General features: G+C 58.9%; 1 protein-coding gene across 1 annotated transcript in view; it reads right to left on the reverse strand.

Moving 5' to 3' along the window:
• The window catches only part of BAHCC1 (BAH domain and coiled-coil containing 1), a gene marked incomplete at its 5' end in the record, with an annotated part of 65,805 nt that extends 45,534 nt beyond the window's left edge, over positions 1–20,271 (reverse strand). Inside the window, 1 exon segment of the mRNA XM_017879551.1 lies at positions 20,175–20,271. Within this exon segment, the coding sequence (XP_017735040.1) occupies positions 20,175–20,271 (97 nt within the window).
• Position 20,272: the final 1 nt, after the last annotated feature.

The raw sequence follows: 20,272 nt of genomic DNA on the forward strand, positions 1-20,272 counted from the left end.
TATCCCCTTACTGGCCTGAACCTTGGCAAAGGCTCTTGGCCTCCGCTGTGCACAAGGTGGCATGGAAGGGGCACTGGGATGAACAGCTGCCCTGGGTCAGGGCACGTCCCGGTCCACTGGTGGTGGAGGGGGCCTCAGATCTGCACCAAGTTGCAGCTCCAGCCCCCAGTCCCCTGCTGCATGGGAGCCAGCCCCCCACCCAGCACAGCTGCTCAGTTCTGAGCTGCCTCTCCTGGGGCAGTGAGACTCCAGACCCTAAAGTGGCCCCCAGGAGTCTTGTAGATTCTGGGGCTGGCCAGCAGGTCATGTGGCCAGGCCCAGTTCCCCTCTGCGGTGGAGAAGCAGGCCCCAGCGTTCCTTGGGCTGTCCTGGAGTCCTCTCCAATCTGAAGCCCTCTCCAGGGCCGGCAAACTGTCCAGATCCGGGGCGGCCCTCTGTCCCGACTGCACACCTGCTGCCACCAGATGTCCGTCTGTCCAGCACGTCTCCCTCCACGCCTGGCGGGACACGGGGCCTGCCCTGCCTAGCGTTGCCTTTTCTGCCCCCACAGCCTGGAAGTGTCTGAGGGTACCTTGGCCCCCTGGGGTCACCAAACCTCCCCACCCACCCACAGCTCCACGAAAGAGGCTAGACAAGTGGAGACTGAGGCGGGCACAGGGAGAAAGGAGTAACAGAGAAGAAATGGGGCACAAAAGGACAGGAACCAGCATGGGGGCAGCGAGGGAGAGGCTGGAGGGAAGGCCAAGAGCACGCAGCCAGGGGCTCAGCTCAGGACCTGGAGCAGCCTGTGGGAGGGGCGTCCGCCCAGGAATAGGAGCACGTCACCCGGGAAGCCCCTCGGCTCGCTCAGGAGAACCTCCCAGAAGCCTGCACTGGCCCAGAGGCAGCATCTCTCAGGCCTTAATAGGAAAACTCTGTGGTTTCTGTGTACCCAACCCAACCAGCGTGGAAACGGCCGGGAGCCGATGATGACAGAGGATGGGCTCAGCCACCAACAGCCCAGAACTAATAAAAGAAAAGGAAAATCGGATATAAGTCTGGTTCTTATTAAAAGGGTAAATTTAGCTTTTTGGCTAGGGCGGGGTAGGGGTGGCCGATGCTCCCCATGGGGTCCCTCCTCGGTCTCCCTCCCCCAAGAGCTCTGGGCCAAGTGACTCAGAGCAGCCATGGTGGGGGCTGGGGAGTTGGGGGGCGCAGGCTGGCTCCCTCTCTGCGTCTACAGTTCTTCACACCTTCTCCCATGTCTCTCACCCGCACTCCTGGGCGGGCAGGTGGCCAGGACCTCCCCTTGCCCCCAAGACACTCTGGAAGGCCGTGGGGCGGCTGGCCAGGGGCGTGGGAAGGCAATCAGGGTGGTCAGTGCCACTCCCTCGGCAACCCCCCACCACAGCTGGATGAGTCTCCCCGCTCCAAACCGAACACGTCCCATCCCACCATCTTGAGAGAGCCAGTCGCGGGAGACAGACACGCCGGTGAAGATGTCAGGGGCACACGCACGCACACCCCAGCCCAGGTATCCACCCTGGCCCACAGGTCCCTGCAGAACAAAGGAGGCCATGTGGACACCCACCCTGCCCTCCTGCACTCCGGCCTCTCAACTGGGGCCCCCGCCCCCAGCCCTGACCCTGGACATGTCCAGTCTAGCTGTGGACGTGGAGGGGACACAGGGCAACGGATGGGGACCCAGGGCCTGCCCGGGCATACCAGCCACAGATGAGCCCCAACAGAGCCGGGCTGTAGGGAGACTCTAGTGCTCTTGGCCCTGTGTCCACACAGCTATGTGGCCTTGCTGGCCGGCCCCTCTCATCCTCCAGTGGACTAGCCACAGCCACGGCTGGGAGTGTGCTCCTACTCCTGCCACCTGGCCCACACAGGCGACATCAATGACACAGGCTCCATACCAGAGCAGCTGAAGAAGGGTGGGCAGAGGCAGGTGCAGGCTCGGGGTGGCCAGGGGGCAGGCTCTCACCCTCCTGCATGTTGACCCATTCTTGTGGACATGTACACGCACATACACCCATCCTCATGGACACACGCACATACACCCATCCTCATGGACAGACACACACACACACCCCCATCCTCATGGACAGACACACACACACACGCGCATACACCCATCCTCATGGACACACATACACACCCATCCTCATGGACACACACACACACCCATCCTCAGGGACACACACACATACACACGCGCATACACCCATCCTCATGGACATACACATGTACACACGCGCATACACCCATACACATTCACATATACCCATCCTCATGAACACACACACATGCATACACACCCATCTTCATGGACACACACACACGTACACATGTGTATACACCCATCCTCATGGACATGGACACACACGTGTATACACCCATCCTCGTGGACATGGACACACACATGTACACATGCGTATACACCCATCCTTATGGACATGGACACACACACACGTGTATATACCCATCCTCATGGACACACACACACGTACACACGAGTATACACCCATCCTCATGGACATGGACACATACACACATGCACATGTACACACGTGCATACACCCAACCTCTTGAACACACAGGTACACACGCATATACACCCATTCTCATGAACACACACACACACGTATACACCCATCCTCATGGACATGGACACACACACACACATGTACACATGCTCATATACTCATCCTCATGAACACACACGTACACATGCATATACACCCATTCTCATGAACACACACGTACACATGCATATACCCAACCTCATGGACATGGACATACACACACATGCACACACACTCATACACCATCTTCATGGATACACACACGTACACACACGCACACCCACCCTCATGGACACACACCCCACGTATACACCCATCCTCATGGACCTGGACACACATACACATGCACATGTACACACGCACATACACCCATCCTCATGGACACACGTACACACGTGCATACATCCATCCTCATGAACACACACACACATATATACCCAACTTCATGGACATACACACATGCACACACGTGCATACACCCATCCTCATGAACACATACACATGCGTATACACCCACTCTCATGAACACACACACACGTACACACATGTATACACCCATCCTCATGGACACACACGCATACACCCATCCTCATGGACACACACACACATGAGCATACACCCAAACTCATTGACATGCACATGTACACACATGTACAACCATCCTCATGGACACACAAACACATGCACACACACGCACACACACACCATACACCCACCCTCATGGACACATACACACGTGTATACACCCATCCTCATGGACACACACACGTACACATGTGCATACACCCATCCTCATGGACACACACACGCATATACCCATCCTCATGGACGCACACACACATGCGCATACACCCAAACTCATTGACATGCACATGTACACACATGTACAACCATCCTCATGGACAAACACATGCACATACATGCGCATACACCCACCTTCATGGACACACACACGTGTATACACCCATTCTCATGGATACACATGTACACACACACACACTCATCCTCATGCACACAAACACACACATACACACGTGAATACACCCATCCTCATGGACACACACACATGTACACAGGCGCATACACCCATCCTCATGGACGCACACACGCACACGTAGACATGCACATACACCCATCCTCATGGACACACATACATACACGTGCATACACCCATCCTCATGGGCGCGCGTGTGCACACACACACACGCACACTACTTGTTTCCCAGACTGGCCTGCCTGGAGGTGTGAGGCCTGTGGTCTCCCTGGCAGGGCGGGGTGCTCTGCCCACAGCCAGCCTGGGCTGTTGTGATGGTTCTGTGGGTAGTTGTAGCCCCCCGAGCTGGGGTCCCTGCACCCAGGCGAGAGGAACGATGGTCTGTGTCAGCTTACGCAGGGCTAAGGGGTAGGTCAGGGAGCAGGGGCAGCTTCGCACGCTGTGGTCACCACGTCCAGTGTGGTCACCACGTCCAGTGTGGAGGTGGCTGCTATGTTGGCCGAGAGAGTCCACCTGCCACCGAGAGGGCTCAGGTCACCCTTGCCCCTGGTGCTGAGAAGGACCGGGTGCCAAGGGCCTGACTCCTACAATGAGGTTGGCTCCAGGTGCAGTATCCCAGGAAGGGGCTAGGTGGGGGCTGGGGCCAAGACAGGCCACTGGAGGCTGAAAGGGCAGGGACCAGCCCCACCGAGGACCGGCCCCCACTGAAGTGCCATTTTGTTATTCCCCAGCCAACTGCTTTTGGTACAGCTGGCTCCAGCCATATGGGGCCTCGCACCTGTGTTACCCTTCCAGGGACGTATGCCCCTTGCCAAACTCTGTTTCTCAAGGCTTGGTTCACACCCAGCCACCTCCAAAAAGCCCAGCCTGCCCTCCTTCACAATGAAGGTCCCCCTCGGAACTCCCCACCACTGCAGGACCCTCCAGGCAGCAACCTGCTGCAACCCCAAGGGGCTGAGCACGCCTATTGCTGCTGTGTGGCAGCGAGCCAGGTGTGGGCTCTGGGCTATCCCAGGGTCCAGGGAGATGGCTGGAGAAGGAGAGGAAGGAACCAGGAAGCTGCCAGCAGACAAGTCTCAGAGAGCGGGGGTCACCAGGCCAGGTGCCCTCCTCCAGCCCCCTTGCCTGGGCCTGTCCCCAGCCCCCCTGTGCAGCATCTGGTGGCCCTGGAAGGGGGGCCGGGGCAGGAAGGGCAGAGCTCCGATGGAAGCCCACAGCAAACGTGCAGAGTGCACGGCCTCTGGCGAGGACAGGGCATCGTGGTGGGTGACGGCCAGCCGGGTGGGGACAGGACAGGCTGGGGCGGGGAGACGGAGACCATGCTGGGATCCAGGGAACCCACGAGACTTCTCAGCGCAGTGTGGCAGCGACAGGAGCAAGCAGGGCTGGGCCCAGGGGGTGCCTGCCACCTCCACCCCAAGCCTCACCCTGTCCCGGGGCCTTGGGGTTTGGGGACACGTGGTGAAGCTGTGACAAACCCCAGGGAGCCTCAGTCCTTCCTGCCCCGAGAGAGGGGGCGGCGGCACGCCAGGCCCTCCCGATGGCCAGCGCTCCTGCCGCACGGCCCCACACCCTCACGCTCTCATGACACACACGTTCATCTTGTTCATCTTATTTTTCACCTCAGCCTTCTGAGGTAAAAACTCGGCATTCCTAGGAACTCTGCAGGTGGGCAGGCAAGGCGGGTGGCTCAAGCAGGGACCTCTGGGATGGGGCAAATGGGGCTGGCTGAGGCGGCTTGGGGTCCGGGTGGGAGGCCCAAGGGAGAAAAGGCCCTGGTGAGGTCCAGCAGCTCCTGGTGCCCTCAACACCCGGCCCTGCAGCTCGAGCTCCACCTCTGTGGAGTCCGGGCAGCGAGGCTGGCCGCCTGCACACCCCTGCCGGCCTCAGGGACCATTGGGAGGACCAGCACACTCCTGAGCCTCTGCTGCCCAGACAGGACCTGCCCCAGGGACCAGGGCGCCAGGCAATGGTCCTCGCCGAAGGAGGCACCCCCACACTGTTGCCCCTGCCTCAGGACAGGTCCTGCCTTGGGAGGAGCCACTTTGCTGCCAAGGGGGACATCAAGGGGGCCGTGGCTGGTCCCGGGCAGGTGGCTTGGGGTGCTGGGGCTCCCCAGCGTGGGGCAGGGCCCAGAAGGCACCCCCACAGCTTCGGAGGAGAGTCCAGAGACATGCTCAGAAGGTCCAGGGCTAGCTCTCCATCCCGAGGGCACCCAGGTGGGCTGCCAGTGTCGGCCCAAGGTGGGCTGGGGGAGCCCCTGGGGGCGCTGATGCACCTGCGCACCCCACCCAGGCAGGCAGCTGATGCAGAAACAGAAGGAGAAAGCGCTGCCTAGATCAGAGAACACAACGGCCCCAGCACCCCACAGCAAGCCCTGCGCTCCATCCAGAGAAGGACACCTTATCCCAGCTAGTACACGAACAGCTGCTGAGTGCCCATGACAGGCCAGGGTCACCGACCCTCGCCCTGAGTCCAGCCTGGAGTCCAGGGAAACCACAGGTGGTCTGAGCGGCCTGCCTCCTGCATGGGCCCTGGGGCCTTGCTACAGACCCCGTGACCTCGTGGCTGTTTTGGGTTCGGCTCGCTCCACCAGTTGGCAGAACATCTGGGAACGGACCTCCCACAGGTGCTGAGACGACACTGCACCTGCATGGACAGCACTGCCCTGGCTGGGGTGGGGACGGTCCACAGGTATCCAGGGGCCTGCTGCTGCAGAGGGGACAGCCCAGAGTGGAGGTGGTGGTGTGGTGTTCCGGGAAGAGAGAAGGGGGAGGAAGAGTGGTGAGGGATGAACAGGGCCAGCCTCGCCTCAGATGTCCAGGACCAGGCTGGCACAGCAGGTACAGAGACTGAGAGGGAGCAGGCTTCCAGTGAGTCTGGGGCTTGCACTTGGCCAAGTCACATGGAAGGAGGCCGAGGGCATGAGGCAGAGGAGAGGCACAAACCCCTGAGGGCAGGTCTCCCCCAGGCAGCAGCGAGAACCCAGGGAGGGCATGGTCAGCACAGGGGAGGCAGCCACAGCCACGGGTGGGGTCCCGATGGCCCACTCTGGGGTGGTGGAGGCTATGACTGCTGTGGGTGGCCTCAGGAAGGCCCCGATAACCATGGACCCTGTGGTTCACATTTGTGTCATCAACCCTTGGTGTGGACAGGACCTGGACTCATTTCTAGAAATAGGATATGGTAGAAGTGACACCACCCACTGCCCCCCAAGGTGAGGCCGCACCACACCGAGCTTCCGTCCTGCACCCACTGCCCCCCAAGGTGAGGCCGCACCACACCGAGCTTCCGTCCTGCTCTCTCACTCTCGCCCTCCTGCCAGCAGCCAGCAAGAATCCGATACCCACGACAGCCGGAGGGTGGCCTTGGGAGGCAACTCCCCACAGCTGGGTCTGAATATGTCTGAGGCCCCAGCCAACACCTGGCCCTGAGTCAGATTCCCGACTCACAGAAGCTAGGAAATAATCAGCGTTCACTGTTTTAAGCTACTGAGTTTTGAGATAATGTGAGAGAGCCCCAGCTACTCATGCAGAGAAGAGACAGAGCCCCAGGGTGGGGCGGGGGGCGCGGACAGGGAAAGTGCCCCTGGGAAGGTATGAGAGGGGCCAGGAGAGAGAGTCGGTGACTCCAGAAAGACCTGCCTCACACGCATCAGCAGTGCAGGCCGAAGCCTGGTGGCTGCTCCCTGCCCTGGCCGACCGGCCCCAAGGGTCTCTGACCAAGGTGTGGGAAGCTGCCCCCGGGCCTCTGGGGGCCACGTGTCTCTCTCTGGCTTTTCTGACTTTCAGCATTTTCAAGGGTGTCCACCCAGCCACCTCCCACCTGAGGCCCTCCAGTCTTAGGCACTTTGGATTTCTGCTAAGTATTTACCATCAAACTCTCAATGGGTTAGGAAGGATGGCATGGCCTCACATACAGTTTTCGAATTTTCTTCGATTTTATCTGTATTTACACACACTAAGAGCTTTTTTTTTTTTTTTTTTTTTTTTTTTTGAGACGGAGTCTCGCTCTGTCGCCCAGGCGGGAGTGCAGTGGCTGGATCTCAGCTCACTGCAAGCTCCGCCTCCCGGGTTCACGCCATTCTCCGGCCTCAGCCTCCCGAGTAGCTGGGACTACAGGTGCCCGCCACCACGCCCGGCTAGATTTTGTATTTTTTAGTAGAGACGGGGTTTCACCGTGTTAGCCAGGATGGTCTCGATCTCCTGACCTCGTGATCCGCCCGCCTCGGCCTCCCAAAGTGCTGGGATTACAGGCTTGAGCCACCGCGCCCGGCCCACACTAAGAGCTTTTTAATTTTGGTATTACACTAAAATAAATTAAAAGTTTATTTTTAGATACCAAAGGGATGCAAAAACTCTCAGAGAGGGGACTGGCTTCCAGGAAAACTGGTCGCAAGGCGACCTGCTGGCCTGGTGTGACCAGGGCCCACAGCAGGGCCGGCTCAGTGGGGTGGCCGTCCCACTATGGAGACCCGGCACATCCTGGGTGATCACAGAGCTGGGCTCTTTCCTGTCACTCCAGGGCCAGTTCACCGGCCAGGGATGGGGGACCTGCCATCGGGCCTCCTGGGGTCACCAGCTGAAGCCACCAGGAGACCATGGGGCCCTGGTCCCACCCTCATCGTGGCTACTCGTGGGTCTCTGTGCGCCTGTGTGTCTCACTGAATGTAACTGCTGCCTGCAGCAAAGCTACCCGCAGACGCAGGGATACGATGGTGAGTGCGGAGCTGGAGGGAAGAGTGACCAGGGTGCGGAGGGGCAGGGGCCAGGGCGGCAAGGGGCTTGTTGGGAAGGACCTTGCTGAGGTGTGCAAGTGTGGGTAAAGGCAAAAGCCCAGAGACCCAGGGAGGCTGGGCTGGGGTCCCCAGAGCTCGAGGACTATGCTGAGGCATCCCCAGCAGGGTGGGCTGGGTAGAGTGTAAGGGGAGCTGCCCAGAGGGCCTCAGGTCTGGGATGCCCCAAACCTACACCCCGGGCCACCCCCTACCCTCTCCGGGTGGCCAGCAGCTCATCCGTCTTTGTGGGTGCTGGGTGGAGAGGCCTCTCAAGGGAGGAAGGAAGGCAGGCAAGTGGGGGTGGGGCTGGCCGACGATCTCAAGGACCCCGCTCCCCAACACCCTCCCTGATCAATCTGAATGCAGTGGAGGATGGAGCCAGCCGTGGCTCCCACCCACAGGGCAACAGTGCCTGCTGTCTCCCCAGCCTCTCTCTCGGGCCCAGGCTGACTGCAAGTCCACCTCCTGCTGCCTGTCTGGGGTCCGGGTTTGGGGGCTGCCAAGAAGGGGAGCAGGCCAGGTGTTGACTGGGGAGCTGCTCAACTGGGTGTGGTGAGTCCTCCTGGGGCCCCATCAGGCACATGGCGCAGACCCTCGGCCTCAGTTTGGGGCAGAGACAGGACATGGGCACCTGCAGGCATGCAATGAATGGGCTCAGGCGGAGGACGGCTGCACGACTGAGAACAAGGGAGCGTGACCCCAGAGAGAGGGACCACCGCTCAGGCCTGAGGGGAGGTGCATGGGGGCCCCAGGTCTTCACAGAGACACACGGAGAGCAAAGACCCAGGCACAGCTCCGAAGCCCTCCTTCCCTGGGAGGGACCTAGAGAGCTCTGAAACCCACCCCCGGGAAGTAGAGTGTTTGATGAACGGCCTTCCACACCCCTGGACTCGGGGAAGCATAGCCTGCTTCACTGTCCCCAACCCCAGGCAGACAGCCCCACCCCGCCCCAAGACTGGGGTATACAGGGACATCTTTGCTCTTCTGGCTCTGCGGTCCTGTTGCACGTCATGTGCTAGTGTCTCCCCTGGGCCAGTCCCCCTCTGCCACTGGGAAGCTCTCTCAAGTCCTAGAGCCCAGCAGACCCGGAAGGTCACGAAGGCCCCCCAGCACCCAGGCCCCACCTGGAGGTCCAGAGCGCCTGCACTGCCCGGGGTGCCAGGACCCATGGTGCCTCAGAGCAGGGCCACATCTGCCCATTCCAATCACATCCAACGCCCCAGGACACGCTGGAGGGTGGGCGTCCACCTTCATGCCAAGCCCATGCCAGCCCCTGCACAGGTGGGGTAAGTGGGGCAGCTGGACCCCCATGCCAGAGCACAGGAGCCAAGGGCCCAGGTTTCCCAGTTCTGTGGCCAGACTAAGGCCTCAAGGTCACTGAACCCCTTGACGGACACACAGGAGAGGGCCTGGGCCTCTGAGGCATGAGGTGGGGCCCTCAGGAGTCTCACTGCCTGCCAAGAGCGGAGGTCCCACCAAGGGGCCCCGGACACAGCCGCCTCCTCCCCAGGCCTCTGAGTCTCCACCAGAGAAGGGCCGTGCACAGGCTGGCTGTGTGCCTCCGGCAGCTCATGCAGGCTCCCAGGACCCCGCAGGTGACAGGGATGGCCGCAGTGCCCCCGGGAGGGCACCAGGGCCAGGACTGTATCCCCTAATCCCACTCAACCCTCCGGCAAGGCAGGGCTACTGCCCATTTTAGAGGTGGAAGGCCTAGATTCAGGGAGGGAAGAGGAGGGGCCACCGACCCCCACCCTAGGCCGGGGCAGCTGCAGCCAAGGCGGCTTGGCAGGGCCCCATCACGCATGCTCCCCTCAGTTCGGGCAGGTGCTGAGGCCAGGAGCTCTCCAGGGACCGAAGTCTGGAAGGCAAAACCCACAATGTGAAGGGCCTGAGGCAGCACTGTGGCCTGGTGACATGAGTCCCGGGGCCATGGCCTCCCCGTCGCTGGCACAGCCCAGCCTGCTGGGGAGGTGCTTGCAGGGCCAGACTGTGCATAGAGCTGTTGCAGAAGGTGAGGCAGCTGATTCGCACTCGGCCTTCTCCTCAGGCCCTGATTTCCCTCTGGTCGGTGGGAAGGGGAGCAGGCCCATGGGTGGGGGGAGGAGCAGCCCTCCCCAGGTGTCCCTTCTCACCCACCAGTGCCCTATGACCCAGATGAAGCCATTGGCTTTTGCTCCCAATCCTAGCTGTACCCCCACAACCTCGCGTGGACAATCGGGGAGTCGCCTCACAGCCCCAGCCAGGGCCACGAGACGAACAGGAACTGGCCCCCACCCTGAGCCCACTCCTGGCCCTCCATGACTCTCCTTCACAGCTGTGGGCCGCCTCCCTCCACTCACACACACGTCCCCCCTTCCCCAGGCCACTCAGCCAGCGCAGCTCCAACTAGTCTTTGGGGAACAGGAGCCCCACCCCCACTTCTGTCTCCCCCCACCTCATGTGGTGCTGATCACCAGAGGACAGCTCCATCTGCCAATCCCCTGGGCTCTGACACCCTTTAAGGTGTAGGGCACGCAGCCTCAGGAGCCGCCATGACAGCTGAAGACGCTACAGGAAGGCCAGGGGATGCTGCCATGTCCCCCAGGCAGGTGGCCACACAGCCTGTGTCCCCATGCCATGGTTCAGTGTTGGAGGAACACCTTGATTTTTAATAAAGAGACCAGAGACCCTGGCTGGGCCTCTCGCCACTGCCACCTCTTAACTTAGTTTTTCCCAGAGTTAATCGTTCATCTTTTCCAGCATGGGGGTGAAATCCTAGGGGAAAAGCAGAGCTCTTCATACCCACACGTGTGTGCCTGTGTGTGTCACCCGAGTGTGGATAGGCACTTATGTACCGCGGCAGGAGACGGAGGCCAGCGTGGCTCAGCCCAGCTCTGGGGATAGGAAGGGACAGAAAGACATGCCCCCCACTGACTCAGGAGCCTGCAGTCCCCCAGGAAAGGTGGCTGATATCGGGGGAAAGGCACTGGCCCCAAGCAAGCCAGCCAGGGGGGCTGGGCAGGGGCTGCTGCCAGACTTTGTGGGACAGATCCAGGTGGGTGGTCAGGGCTGGGAGGTCACAGAAGGGGACAAGAAGGGCTGCAGGCCCAGGAGATGCTGCTGCCAAGAACAGCTCAGCTGGTGTGGGGCATGGAGGAAAGGAGAGGTGGGCATGGAGCAGTCGGGGGCCCCTCTCCACTTAGGCAGGGTCACATGGGGGCTCTGAGAGGATGTGACGCCAAGATCAGACCTCCAGGGTGGCAGGGGCAGGCACTGGGGATTGTAGAAGCTGACCAAGTGAAAGGCCGGGCAGGGGTAGGCCCCAGGAGGGCAGAGATGGTACTGGGGGCAGCTGAGAGGTGGGAGTGCAGGGTGGGAGCCTGGGGGGTGGGAGGAAGGTGGGGCCTGGGGTAGCCGAGCATCTAGGAACCTCTAGGACCCCAGGCACAGAGGCTGGGGTGGAGGCGGCCACACGGGACAGGAAGCAGCGCCCAAAGCAGGCAGTGGCTTCCAAGATAGCCAGACAGTCTCAGGGCAAGCCAGGGACCAGACCTGATCCCGAGGCACTCGCCATGCACTAGAATTGATCTTGACGGGAATGTCCTCCTGCCGAGCAGGAGCTCAGGAAAGGGCAAGGCCAAATTCAGCTGGAGCCTGAGGACAGGGTCCACAGCCACACTGTGGCAGCAGAAGGAAGCGGGCCAGGGAAGGCGCTGAAGGGAGGCTGAGCCGCAGAGGGTCATGCGGATCTGGGGCTCTGCTCCCTCCTGCAGGTGGCCAGGAACCATGAGCCAGGAGATGGAGGATGGAGCTGGTGCGGAGGACGTAGGGGGCAGACAGATGCCCGTGCCAGTCACTAGGCAGCCTGGCTTTCCCAGGGGCCACTGGAATGGGACTCCTTGCGGGTCAGTTGTGAACGGTGGGAGTGTGAGTGTGTGTGAGTATGCAGGTGAACGCCTGCCTTGTGGTGTGAGCACACAGGAGCAGGTGTACGTTGCCACATCTGTGAGTATGAGCAGCTGTGAGCTTGGTCAGTGAACCTGTGACTGGACCCCGCTGGGATGTCCTTCCTGGGGTCTACAGAGTGGGCCTCACCCAAGAGGGGGCCACAACTCTACCATCCGCAGGGCCAGGAAACCCCTGCCAGGCGGCAATGCGTGTTCATGCCTGAGAGAGGCACCTGCCCTGCAGCACACCCCTTCCCCCACCCACCGTGGCACCCCCAATCCTGGGCTCAGGTCCCTTGGGTCTCCGGTCTGGGCATCCCCTATCTCTTCTTCCCTGGATCTGCTCACTCTCACCTATGCCATGTGTAAGAACAGGAGAGGCCTCTGCTTGCAGAAGTCTCAGGGGAAGAAAACAAAGCTTCAACTGTGCCCCAAGGACCAGAGGGAGAGGGAGTCGCACTGAGACCGGACTTCCCTTGAAGACGCCAGCAGGCTGGTTTCTTTCTTTCTTAATATGGCTAAGGCTTCTCTTTTTTGGTGGGGTACGGCCCCACCACTATGGGGCACTGCCCCCCAATGTCACCCTCTGCCTCGGGGAGCCCAGCCTGCTGCTCAGAGGACCCTATCGGAAGCACACCCATCTCCCATTTCTGGAAGTTTCCACTGGAGAACCATGTCCCTGCACTGAGCTGGGAGACAGTGGGTCTCCCACAGACCCCAGAGAAGGGGCAGCACTTCCGGACAGCCTCAGAGTCTCCGCATGTCAAGACACTGGACTTTTTGTTGGGGGATCCTAGGGGACAGGAGGGGAGGCAGGAACCCAACCCACCTGTTTGTCCCTCCCTTCCTCCCCACAGCAGGTCAGAATGAAAAAAATCCTCTTCCTGGCTGATCCGATCTGGAACCTAATCGTGTGGATAGCTGCAGCATGCCAGCCCGGCTGGCTCCCAGCTTGGGCGCTGGACGCCTCCCCACCAGACCCGAGGCTCGCTGCAAACCCCATGCCGACCTCATCACAGGACCTGGGCGCCGCCTGCCCCCAGCGCCTGCCACCACATCCCCTCAGCCCACGCCTAGCGCCCACCGTCCCTGGATTCCCCGGCGGCAGCTGCTCCGGGGCCACGGGAGGCAGTAATATTATAGATTACAACAAACAGGGGCAGCCCACTGACAAATAGGTCTGCGTGAGCGAAACGGTATATTATCCCATAAAAACGTCAGCGGGCAGAGCAGCAGAGCCAGAGCGGAGTGCGGCCCCACACCCAAGGCCCTTCCAGGCCCCATCCTTCGCAGAAGGACCTGGGCTGCAGTGATTTTCCAGACACTGCACGCTGGCTCTGATTTTGTTTTTTGCTTGTTATACTCTGTCTTCGGTGAGGGGAAATGAGGTCCCGGAGGTTAATGGGGACCGGGGAACCCCAGGGAAGCTGCTCCCAGGTGGGCGGGGAGCGGGGGTCGGGGGGTGAATGCAGAGCTACCCAACAGACAGGGGCGTGCCCTGAGTCCAAATCCATTCACAGCACATCTGCGAGGTAGGGGACACCTGGGGAGGCCACCTCCCCTCGAGGAGGCTGCCCAGGAGCTGAGGGTTTCGGACCCTCCCCGGGCAGGCCAGGACGAGCCTGCCTTCCTCCTCAGGGGAATGAGGCAGTGCGTCGTGAGGGAGGGCTTCTTTTTGGAAACCTGTCATTCAGGATGAACCCATCAAGAAGACAGACAGCTTCTGTTGTTTGCGGGTGTCAGGAGGGCAACAGGGCACCCCAAAGGCTAGGAGGTATTTTCTCGAGGGACTCCCTAGGCAGAGGCTGGCCCCGCTGCCACCCAGGAGGAGTCCCTGTATGGCTTCCACAGCAGCTGCTGGGCGACCAGGTCCCTCTGAGAAGGCCGTTCCAAAAGAGGGCCTGTGCCATGTACTGAGCTCAGGGGGTCGGGGAAGACTCTCTGGTGGGGCTTTGGCCATGACAATCACAGTAGCTGCTTCACAGGATCCAGAGGGCAGAGGACAGAGGACAGGTCCCATTTGTTACGCGCCGATATTCAGATATTTATGGTAGGGAGGAAGCCAGGCCGGGGGGCCCAGAAGCTTCTTCCAGAAGGAAGGGTGGGGGCCACAATGGAGCAAGGCTTTCTTCTACCAGGAAAGTACTTATTCCCAGCGGGACTGGCTGAACTCTATCTGTGCTTGGGAATTCCCAGCCCAGGGACATGGGCAGTCTCGGCTCAGACCCTGAGTAAGATCAGGGTATTCTGGGAAATGTAGTCCTTTGGGAGTTAGAAGGGCCGGCCAGGATTTCTGGGCGGGGGCGGGGTATTGAGTTAAGAAACAGCCAAGGAAGAGGGGAGAGCATTGAGTTAAGAAACAGCCAAGGAAGAGGAGGGAGTAAAGGGAGTTACCCTTACTCCAACCCCAGGGTGGATGTTCAAAACTCCTGGGAAGTGGCTGTATATATAAACATCTGCTGCCTCAAAAGACACCAGAGACCGGGCACGGTGGCTCACGCCTGTAATCCCAGCACTTTGGGAGGCTGAGGTGGGCAGATTGCTTGAGCTCAGGAGTTCAAGACCAGCATGGGCAACCTGGTGAAATCCTGTCTCTACTAAAAATACAAAAAATTAGGGCGTGGTGGTACATGCCTATAATCCCAGCTACTAGGGAGACTGAGGCACGAGAATGGCTTGAACCGGGGAGGCGGAGGTTGCAGTGAGCCAGTGAGCTGGGATCGCGCCACTGCACTCCAGCCTGGGAGACAGAGCCAGACTGTCTCAAAAAACAAAAACGAAAAGAAAAACAAAAACAAACAAACACACCAGACAATGCTACCATTCTAGTCTCAGATCATATCCACATATGGCTTCTCTGATCAAGTAATTTTGGGGACTCTTATTTTGGTAGGGAGACCTAGAAAGTCCCGAGAGGAGGGACCCCAATCAAACCACCCAGGATGAAAGCAGCATTCAGTGATTCCCCATGATTGTTCTCCTCTGGCCCCTGCCTCCAGACACACAGAGAGAGAAGGAGAACAAAGGTGCCTGCCAGGGGACAGAGGTGCTACCTGCCATGCCTCGGCCTCCAGGAGAGACTGCAGCTGTCCCAAGCGCTCACACATTATTTATGCTCACAGCCAGCTCTGATGACATATGTAAGTTGACAGCGAACATCCTATCAACTTGCTGGAGTGTATCTTGATTGTTAAAACACTCTTAAAGGTGTACAATCATTTATCAAATTAAAATAGCCGTGCCTTGCCAGTTCTTTTTCTACCTTCCTGGATGGAACCCCCAGTAGTCTCCATCCTCCTCTAACCTCCTGGGTAATCTGCCCTTGCACCCAGGCCCTGCTCCTCAGGGGACAGTGTCCCTGCTGCCAGGAGCCCCAGCCTCAGCATCCCCTCCCCACTCTGGCCCAGGCCAGGGCAAGCCCACTAATCGCCAAGAAGTGACAAACGCCAGAAGCCCCACCAATTAAATTTAAACTCATGCAAAGCTCAGTGGCTAGTAAATTATTATTTTTATTAGCTTGAACCAAGTTCCCGTAAGAGAGAAAGTCAACTTGCTCCCATGAATGGCTCTTGTATAATTTATTTAACTCTGTGCTCTTTGCCAAAGCCTGGAATATTTTTAGCTCGTTCTGTTGTTGGATTTGGCTTTTTTATGTGTGTCTCTGAGGGGTATTTTTAGCCTCATCCATGTTATTCTAACAGCCTCCTATGCATTTTGTCCTGTCTGTGGGGGCTGTTGAACCCTGTCTCACAGGGAGATGAGGGAAGATTTCTAAGAATAACCGGGGAGCGTTTGGGGGGACGCGCGTTTTCCAGGGGAGATGCGCTATTTGCACAACGCCATTCTCTGCCTGGCTCACTAATTTGCCTTATTACTCACGTGACCTGGATATTCCTACAGAAAGTGCGGCGGCTCCGTACAGGGATAATCAGATGTGGTGGCAGTACGAGCCCCACTGGGGGAACCCACATTCCAAACAGTGCTTCGGCAGGGCGGGCGTGGCGGGCCACCGCTGCGGGTCCACGGGCCTCACCCTCCCGGATTCCCGTAGCTCCTTTGGGCTCGGGGCAACTTTGATGTCTACCTCTGTCACTTATGGAGCAGGATGGGTGACGTCTTCGGAAAGTAACTCTTTTCACACCTACTTAATGTTGGTAACTGTTGCAGAAACACTCCATCGTGTCATGGAGTTAATGAGGTATTTAAGAAAATGTATTTTTTTTCTTTACAAAAAAATATCACATGATGAGGGAGGGGAGCCTGTGATGGGGTCCTTCCACACTAGGAAATTATCTTTTTTTTTCCTCTACCGAGTTGGGGGTATTTTTTGGTTTTGTTTTGTGGTTTTTTCTTTTTCTTTTTTTTTTTCTTTTGAGATTGGCGGTAGGAAGCACTTTTTTAGCAGGAAAGAAGTAGTTTGCAGTTCTCCCACCAGAAGGAGCCTCGCCTTTCTCCCACAACAACCCCCAGGCTCAGAGCACCTGGTTTCCCAGGCCCCAGCAATTTACACCCCAAAGAAGACAAGAGAAGGGGTGGGAGGGGAATCTGAGCAGATTACTGAAACCAAGATGAGAAATAGCGCCTTGGTGGAGCCCTGGCCCCTGGAGAGGGGAGGCCTACAGACCAGGACAGACAGGAGCTGGTCCAGTCAGAAGCCAGGAGGACGGTGGGCTGTCTATGTGGGCCTCTCCCCAGGCCGGGGCTGCCTCCAGATCACACACACACTCCCAGCAGAGGCGCCAGCCCCAGTGGCTCCAGGCAGTAGCACTGATGAAAAATCTTGGGTTGGTTCTTGTTGATTTCTCTTTTTTCCCCCCTAGATTTCACAGCTTTGCCTCCAGACCATCTGTATTAGAGACAAAATCTAACACTGAACTAAAAATAATGATTCCAAACATTTTAATTGCACCTTTCGGTGACAAGGTTACTAGAACAGCACTTTAACATAAAACCCTACAGCCCGAGTCTACAGCTCCCAGCACTTTCATTTTTAGAAAAACAATGGAAGAAGCCGGAGAGCCCCATATCCCAGCCATCAGGGCCCCTCAGGCTGACATTCTGAAAGTGCTGGGTGGGGTTGGAGAAGGGCAGCCCAGGCAGCCAGTGGGGACAGCCTCAGTCCAGCTGGGGTGGCAGTGCCAGGCCAGACAGGCACAGGAAGAGCAGCCCAGCAAAAAGAGGCAGCCTTGCAGAGGCCAGGGCCTCCATCTCCAATGGCTGGATCCTACTCCCAGACAGGCAGGAAGAATCCAGGTCAATTTTCCTTTCTGAGGGGCAGTCAGCAGAGGGAGGGGCGGGCCGGCTGCAGCTGTGGCCTGCGGACTGAGGCCATCCAGGAAAATGGGAAGTAAGGCGGCCAAACTGGCCATTTGGAAGTCCGCACACGAGATGCAAAAAAATGTTTAACTTAATTATACTTTTTTCTCTCTAAACTAGATCATATATAGACACAGACCAAAGCAAATGATCTGGGGTATAATTCTTTTTTCAAAAAAACACATGCAGCTAAATTTTAAAAACCAATACAATATTTTGGCTCTTAGCAATTTCAAAAAGCTTTCTTTGAGCTACAGATGCTTCTAGCTGGATGTCTGTGTGGCCAAGCTGCTCATCACAAATGGGTTGAACATCTCCGAGCACAAGCGGTCTCTTCGGTCTGCAGTGGGGAGGAAACAGGGCCTCCAGGGACAGGGGACACATGGCCCTTCAGACCCTGAAGGAGGTAGCCCCGAGGGGCCTCCAGCGCCCTCTAGAGCACCCTGCGCTTAGGGAGGCTGGGAGGGCCTGGGATCAAGAAGCAGCACGGAGGACACAGGCCAGGCCAGAGCCCAGAGCTCTTCCGGGCCTACACACCAAGAACCACGTGGCCAAACTTAGAATGAGCAAGACAAAGGGCTAGGCCACCCGACCCGGCGCCCACCTACCCGGGTGCTGCCTAGACCTGGAAGTAAGGGCAGAAGGGGGAGAATGAGGCTGGCCTGGACCTGGCCAGGATGTGAGCTGGGGCATGGGGTCAAGGAGGCAGCGCTGACCTGACCTGATGGGGAATCTGGCCTGGCCTCCCGGAGGGGACAGCTCCAGCCCCAGCCTACCAACATGCAAGCCTCGGTGTCAGGGGCCCCCCGTCTCTGTCGTGCTGTTACTTGCCAGGCTGGAGGGCACAGCACAGTGGAGGTGGGGTGCACACGCTCCCCCTACCCCCAGTAGGGGCCACCCGCCTGCAGCCAGAAGAGGGGCTGGTGGGGAGGCTGGCGAGCTGTCCCTTCTGCCAGGCGGCCCCAGCCTCAGCGCCCCGTGCACCTGAGCCGGGTGGGCAGCAGCTCCCATGCAGGGGCAGGAAGACAAGCTTGATAACCACAGGGACAGCGGAAGAGATATTTTTAAATCACCCATCGCTCAGGCAAGTGCTTTTTCTCCTTCTCTTTCCAGTTATAAATCTAGAGGAGAAAAAAAAAAGGCAGAAAAGGAAGAGCGACAGAGAGAAAAGGGCAGCTTCACCAAAGGCCCAGGCAGGGAGGGAAGCAGGTATGGGCCAACTGGGGAAGCACTGGGGAGACCTCTCCAATGGGCGGCTCCCTGTTCCAATCTCCTGGCGCTGCAAATGCTGGAAGCCCGTTAGCAACTAAGCAATTTCGAGTTTGTTTTTTTTCTAGGAAACGTACGTTTTTGAGTGCCCTCCCTTCTTCCGACGTTTTCCCTTCTAGCCCCATCCGTTTTAATCCACACACTAATTGTAATCCCATTAAAGCAGATATAATTTTATTAGTATTCACAGTTCATCAAGCTACCAATAATAACTCTTACTGCCAATTTTTTTTAAGCGGTAAACATTTCTGATGTTTAGAACAAACTGTAAACAAAAGCCACCCATGTACGAGGGTGACCAGGCGGGTCCCTAGCGCAGCCCTGCGCGCTTCCCCCGAACTCCACGCGCGCCGCCCGGTGACCTCCCAGGCTTCAGGCGTGGTAGCTGCCTCTTCCCTGACCTCCCTCGACACTCATATCAAAGACACCAGGAAGAGAGCTGCCCTGGAAGCCTGGGCCCACTCTGCCAAGGACTGACCCTCTCGGGCAGGGAGTCCAAGGGGACGGCCACCGGGCCTCCCTGCGAGGCCCAGCACCGGCGCCCCGCGCTCTCCTCTTGGAGCAAATCCACCACGTTCTCCTCTTGGAGCAAATCCACCGCACTCTCGCCTGCACCGAAATCATGAGCGCCGCCCCGCGCCACCCCAGCCCGAGCCCGCGCTGCCCTCCTCCCCGGGCTGCAGGCTGTGAGGCTGGGCCGCACTCCGGCCACGCTTTGTCCGGCTTTAGCGGGATACCAGAGGCACTCGTTAAAGCAAATGCATCCCTGCAAACCCATTCTCGCCCTGACACTTCAAGGCTTTATATAGAAACAGGATTTGCTCGTCTTACACCGGCAGTCCCTATTAACGCTCGCCCGGCGCACACACCACCCTAATCCGCGAGGCCGCGGCGTACCCTGGTCCCCTCCCCCTGCCACAACAGCCGTTTTGTTCCCGCAGAAAGCGCCTCGTTGTCCCAGCCCCAGAACGTCGTAAGGAGGTGAATGCAGAATGCAGAAAAGAGGTTTCCGTGGAATTTAGATTTGCAGGAGGGGGCGGGGGAGGGTGGCGAGGCGCGGAAAGGCTTTAATTTCAGCCGGCTCCGGGGCTGCCCCTCCGAGACCCCCGGGGGAGGGTGGCCAGAGAAGGGCCGCTCAAAATCGCAGCGATGCAGCGTGGGGGGCTGGCGGGACGCGCGGCCCCGCTCAGCACCCAGGCGGCCACCGCGGCCGGGGCCGGGAAATGAAACCAAAGCTTCTCTGCTCCCGGGAGTGGAGCGGTGGGCACCCTGTTCCACTCTCGAACGCTCCCGTCCCGCGCCCGCCCCGGCCGGGCACTGACCTGTGTGCGAAGCCATGGGCAGCGGCGACGGGAAGTACTTTCCCGGCTGGAAGTGCGCGGGGGGCTGCGCGGCGGGCCCGGCCGGGGCGAGGCGCGCG

The sequence above is a fragment of the Rhinopithecus bieti genome, unplaced genomic scaffold, assembly GCF_001698545.2.
Source record: "Rhinopithecus bieti isolate Rb0 unplaced genomic scaffold, ASM169854v2 scaffold_9899, whole genome shotgun sequence".
In the NCBI taxonomy this organism is placed as follows: Eukaryota; Metazoa; Chordata; class Mammalia; order Primates; family Cercopithecidae; genus Rhinopithecus; species Rhinopithecus bieti.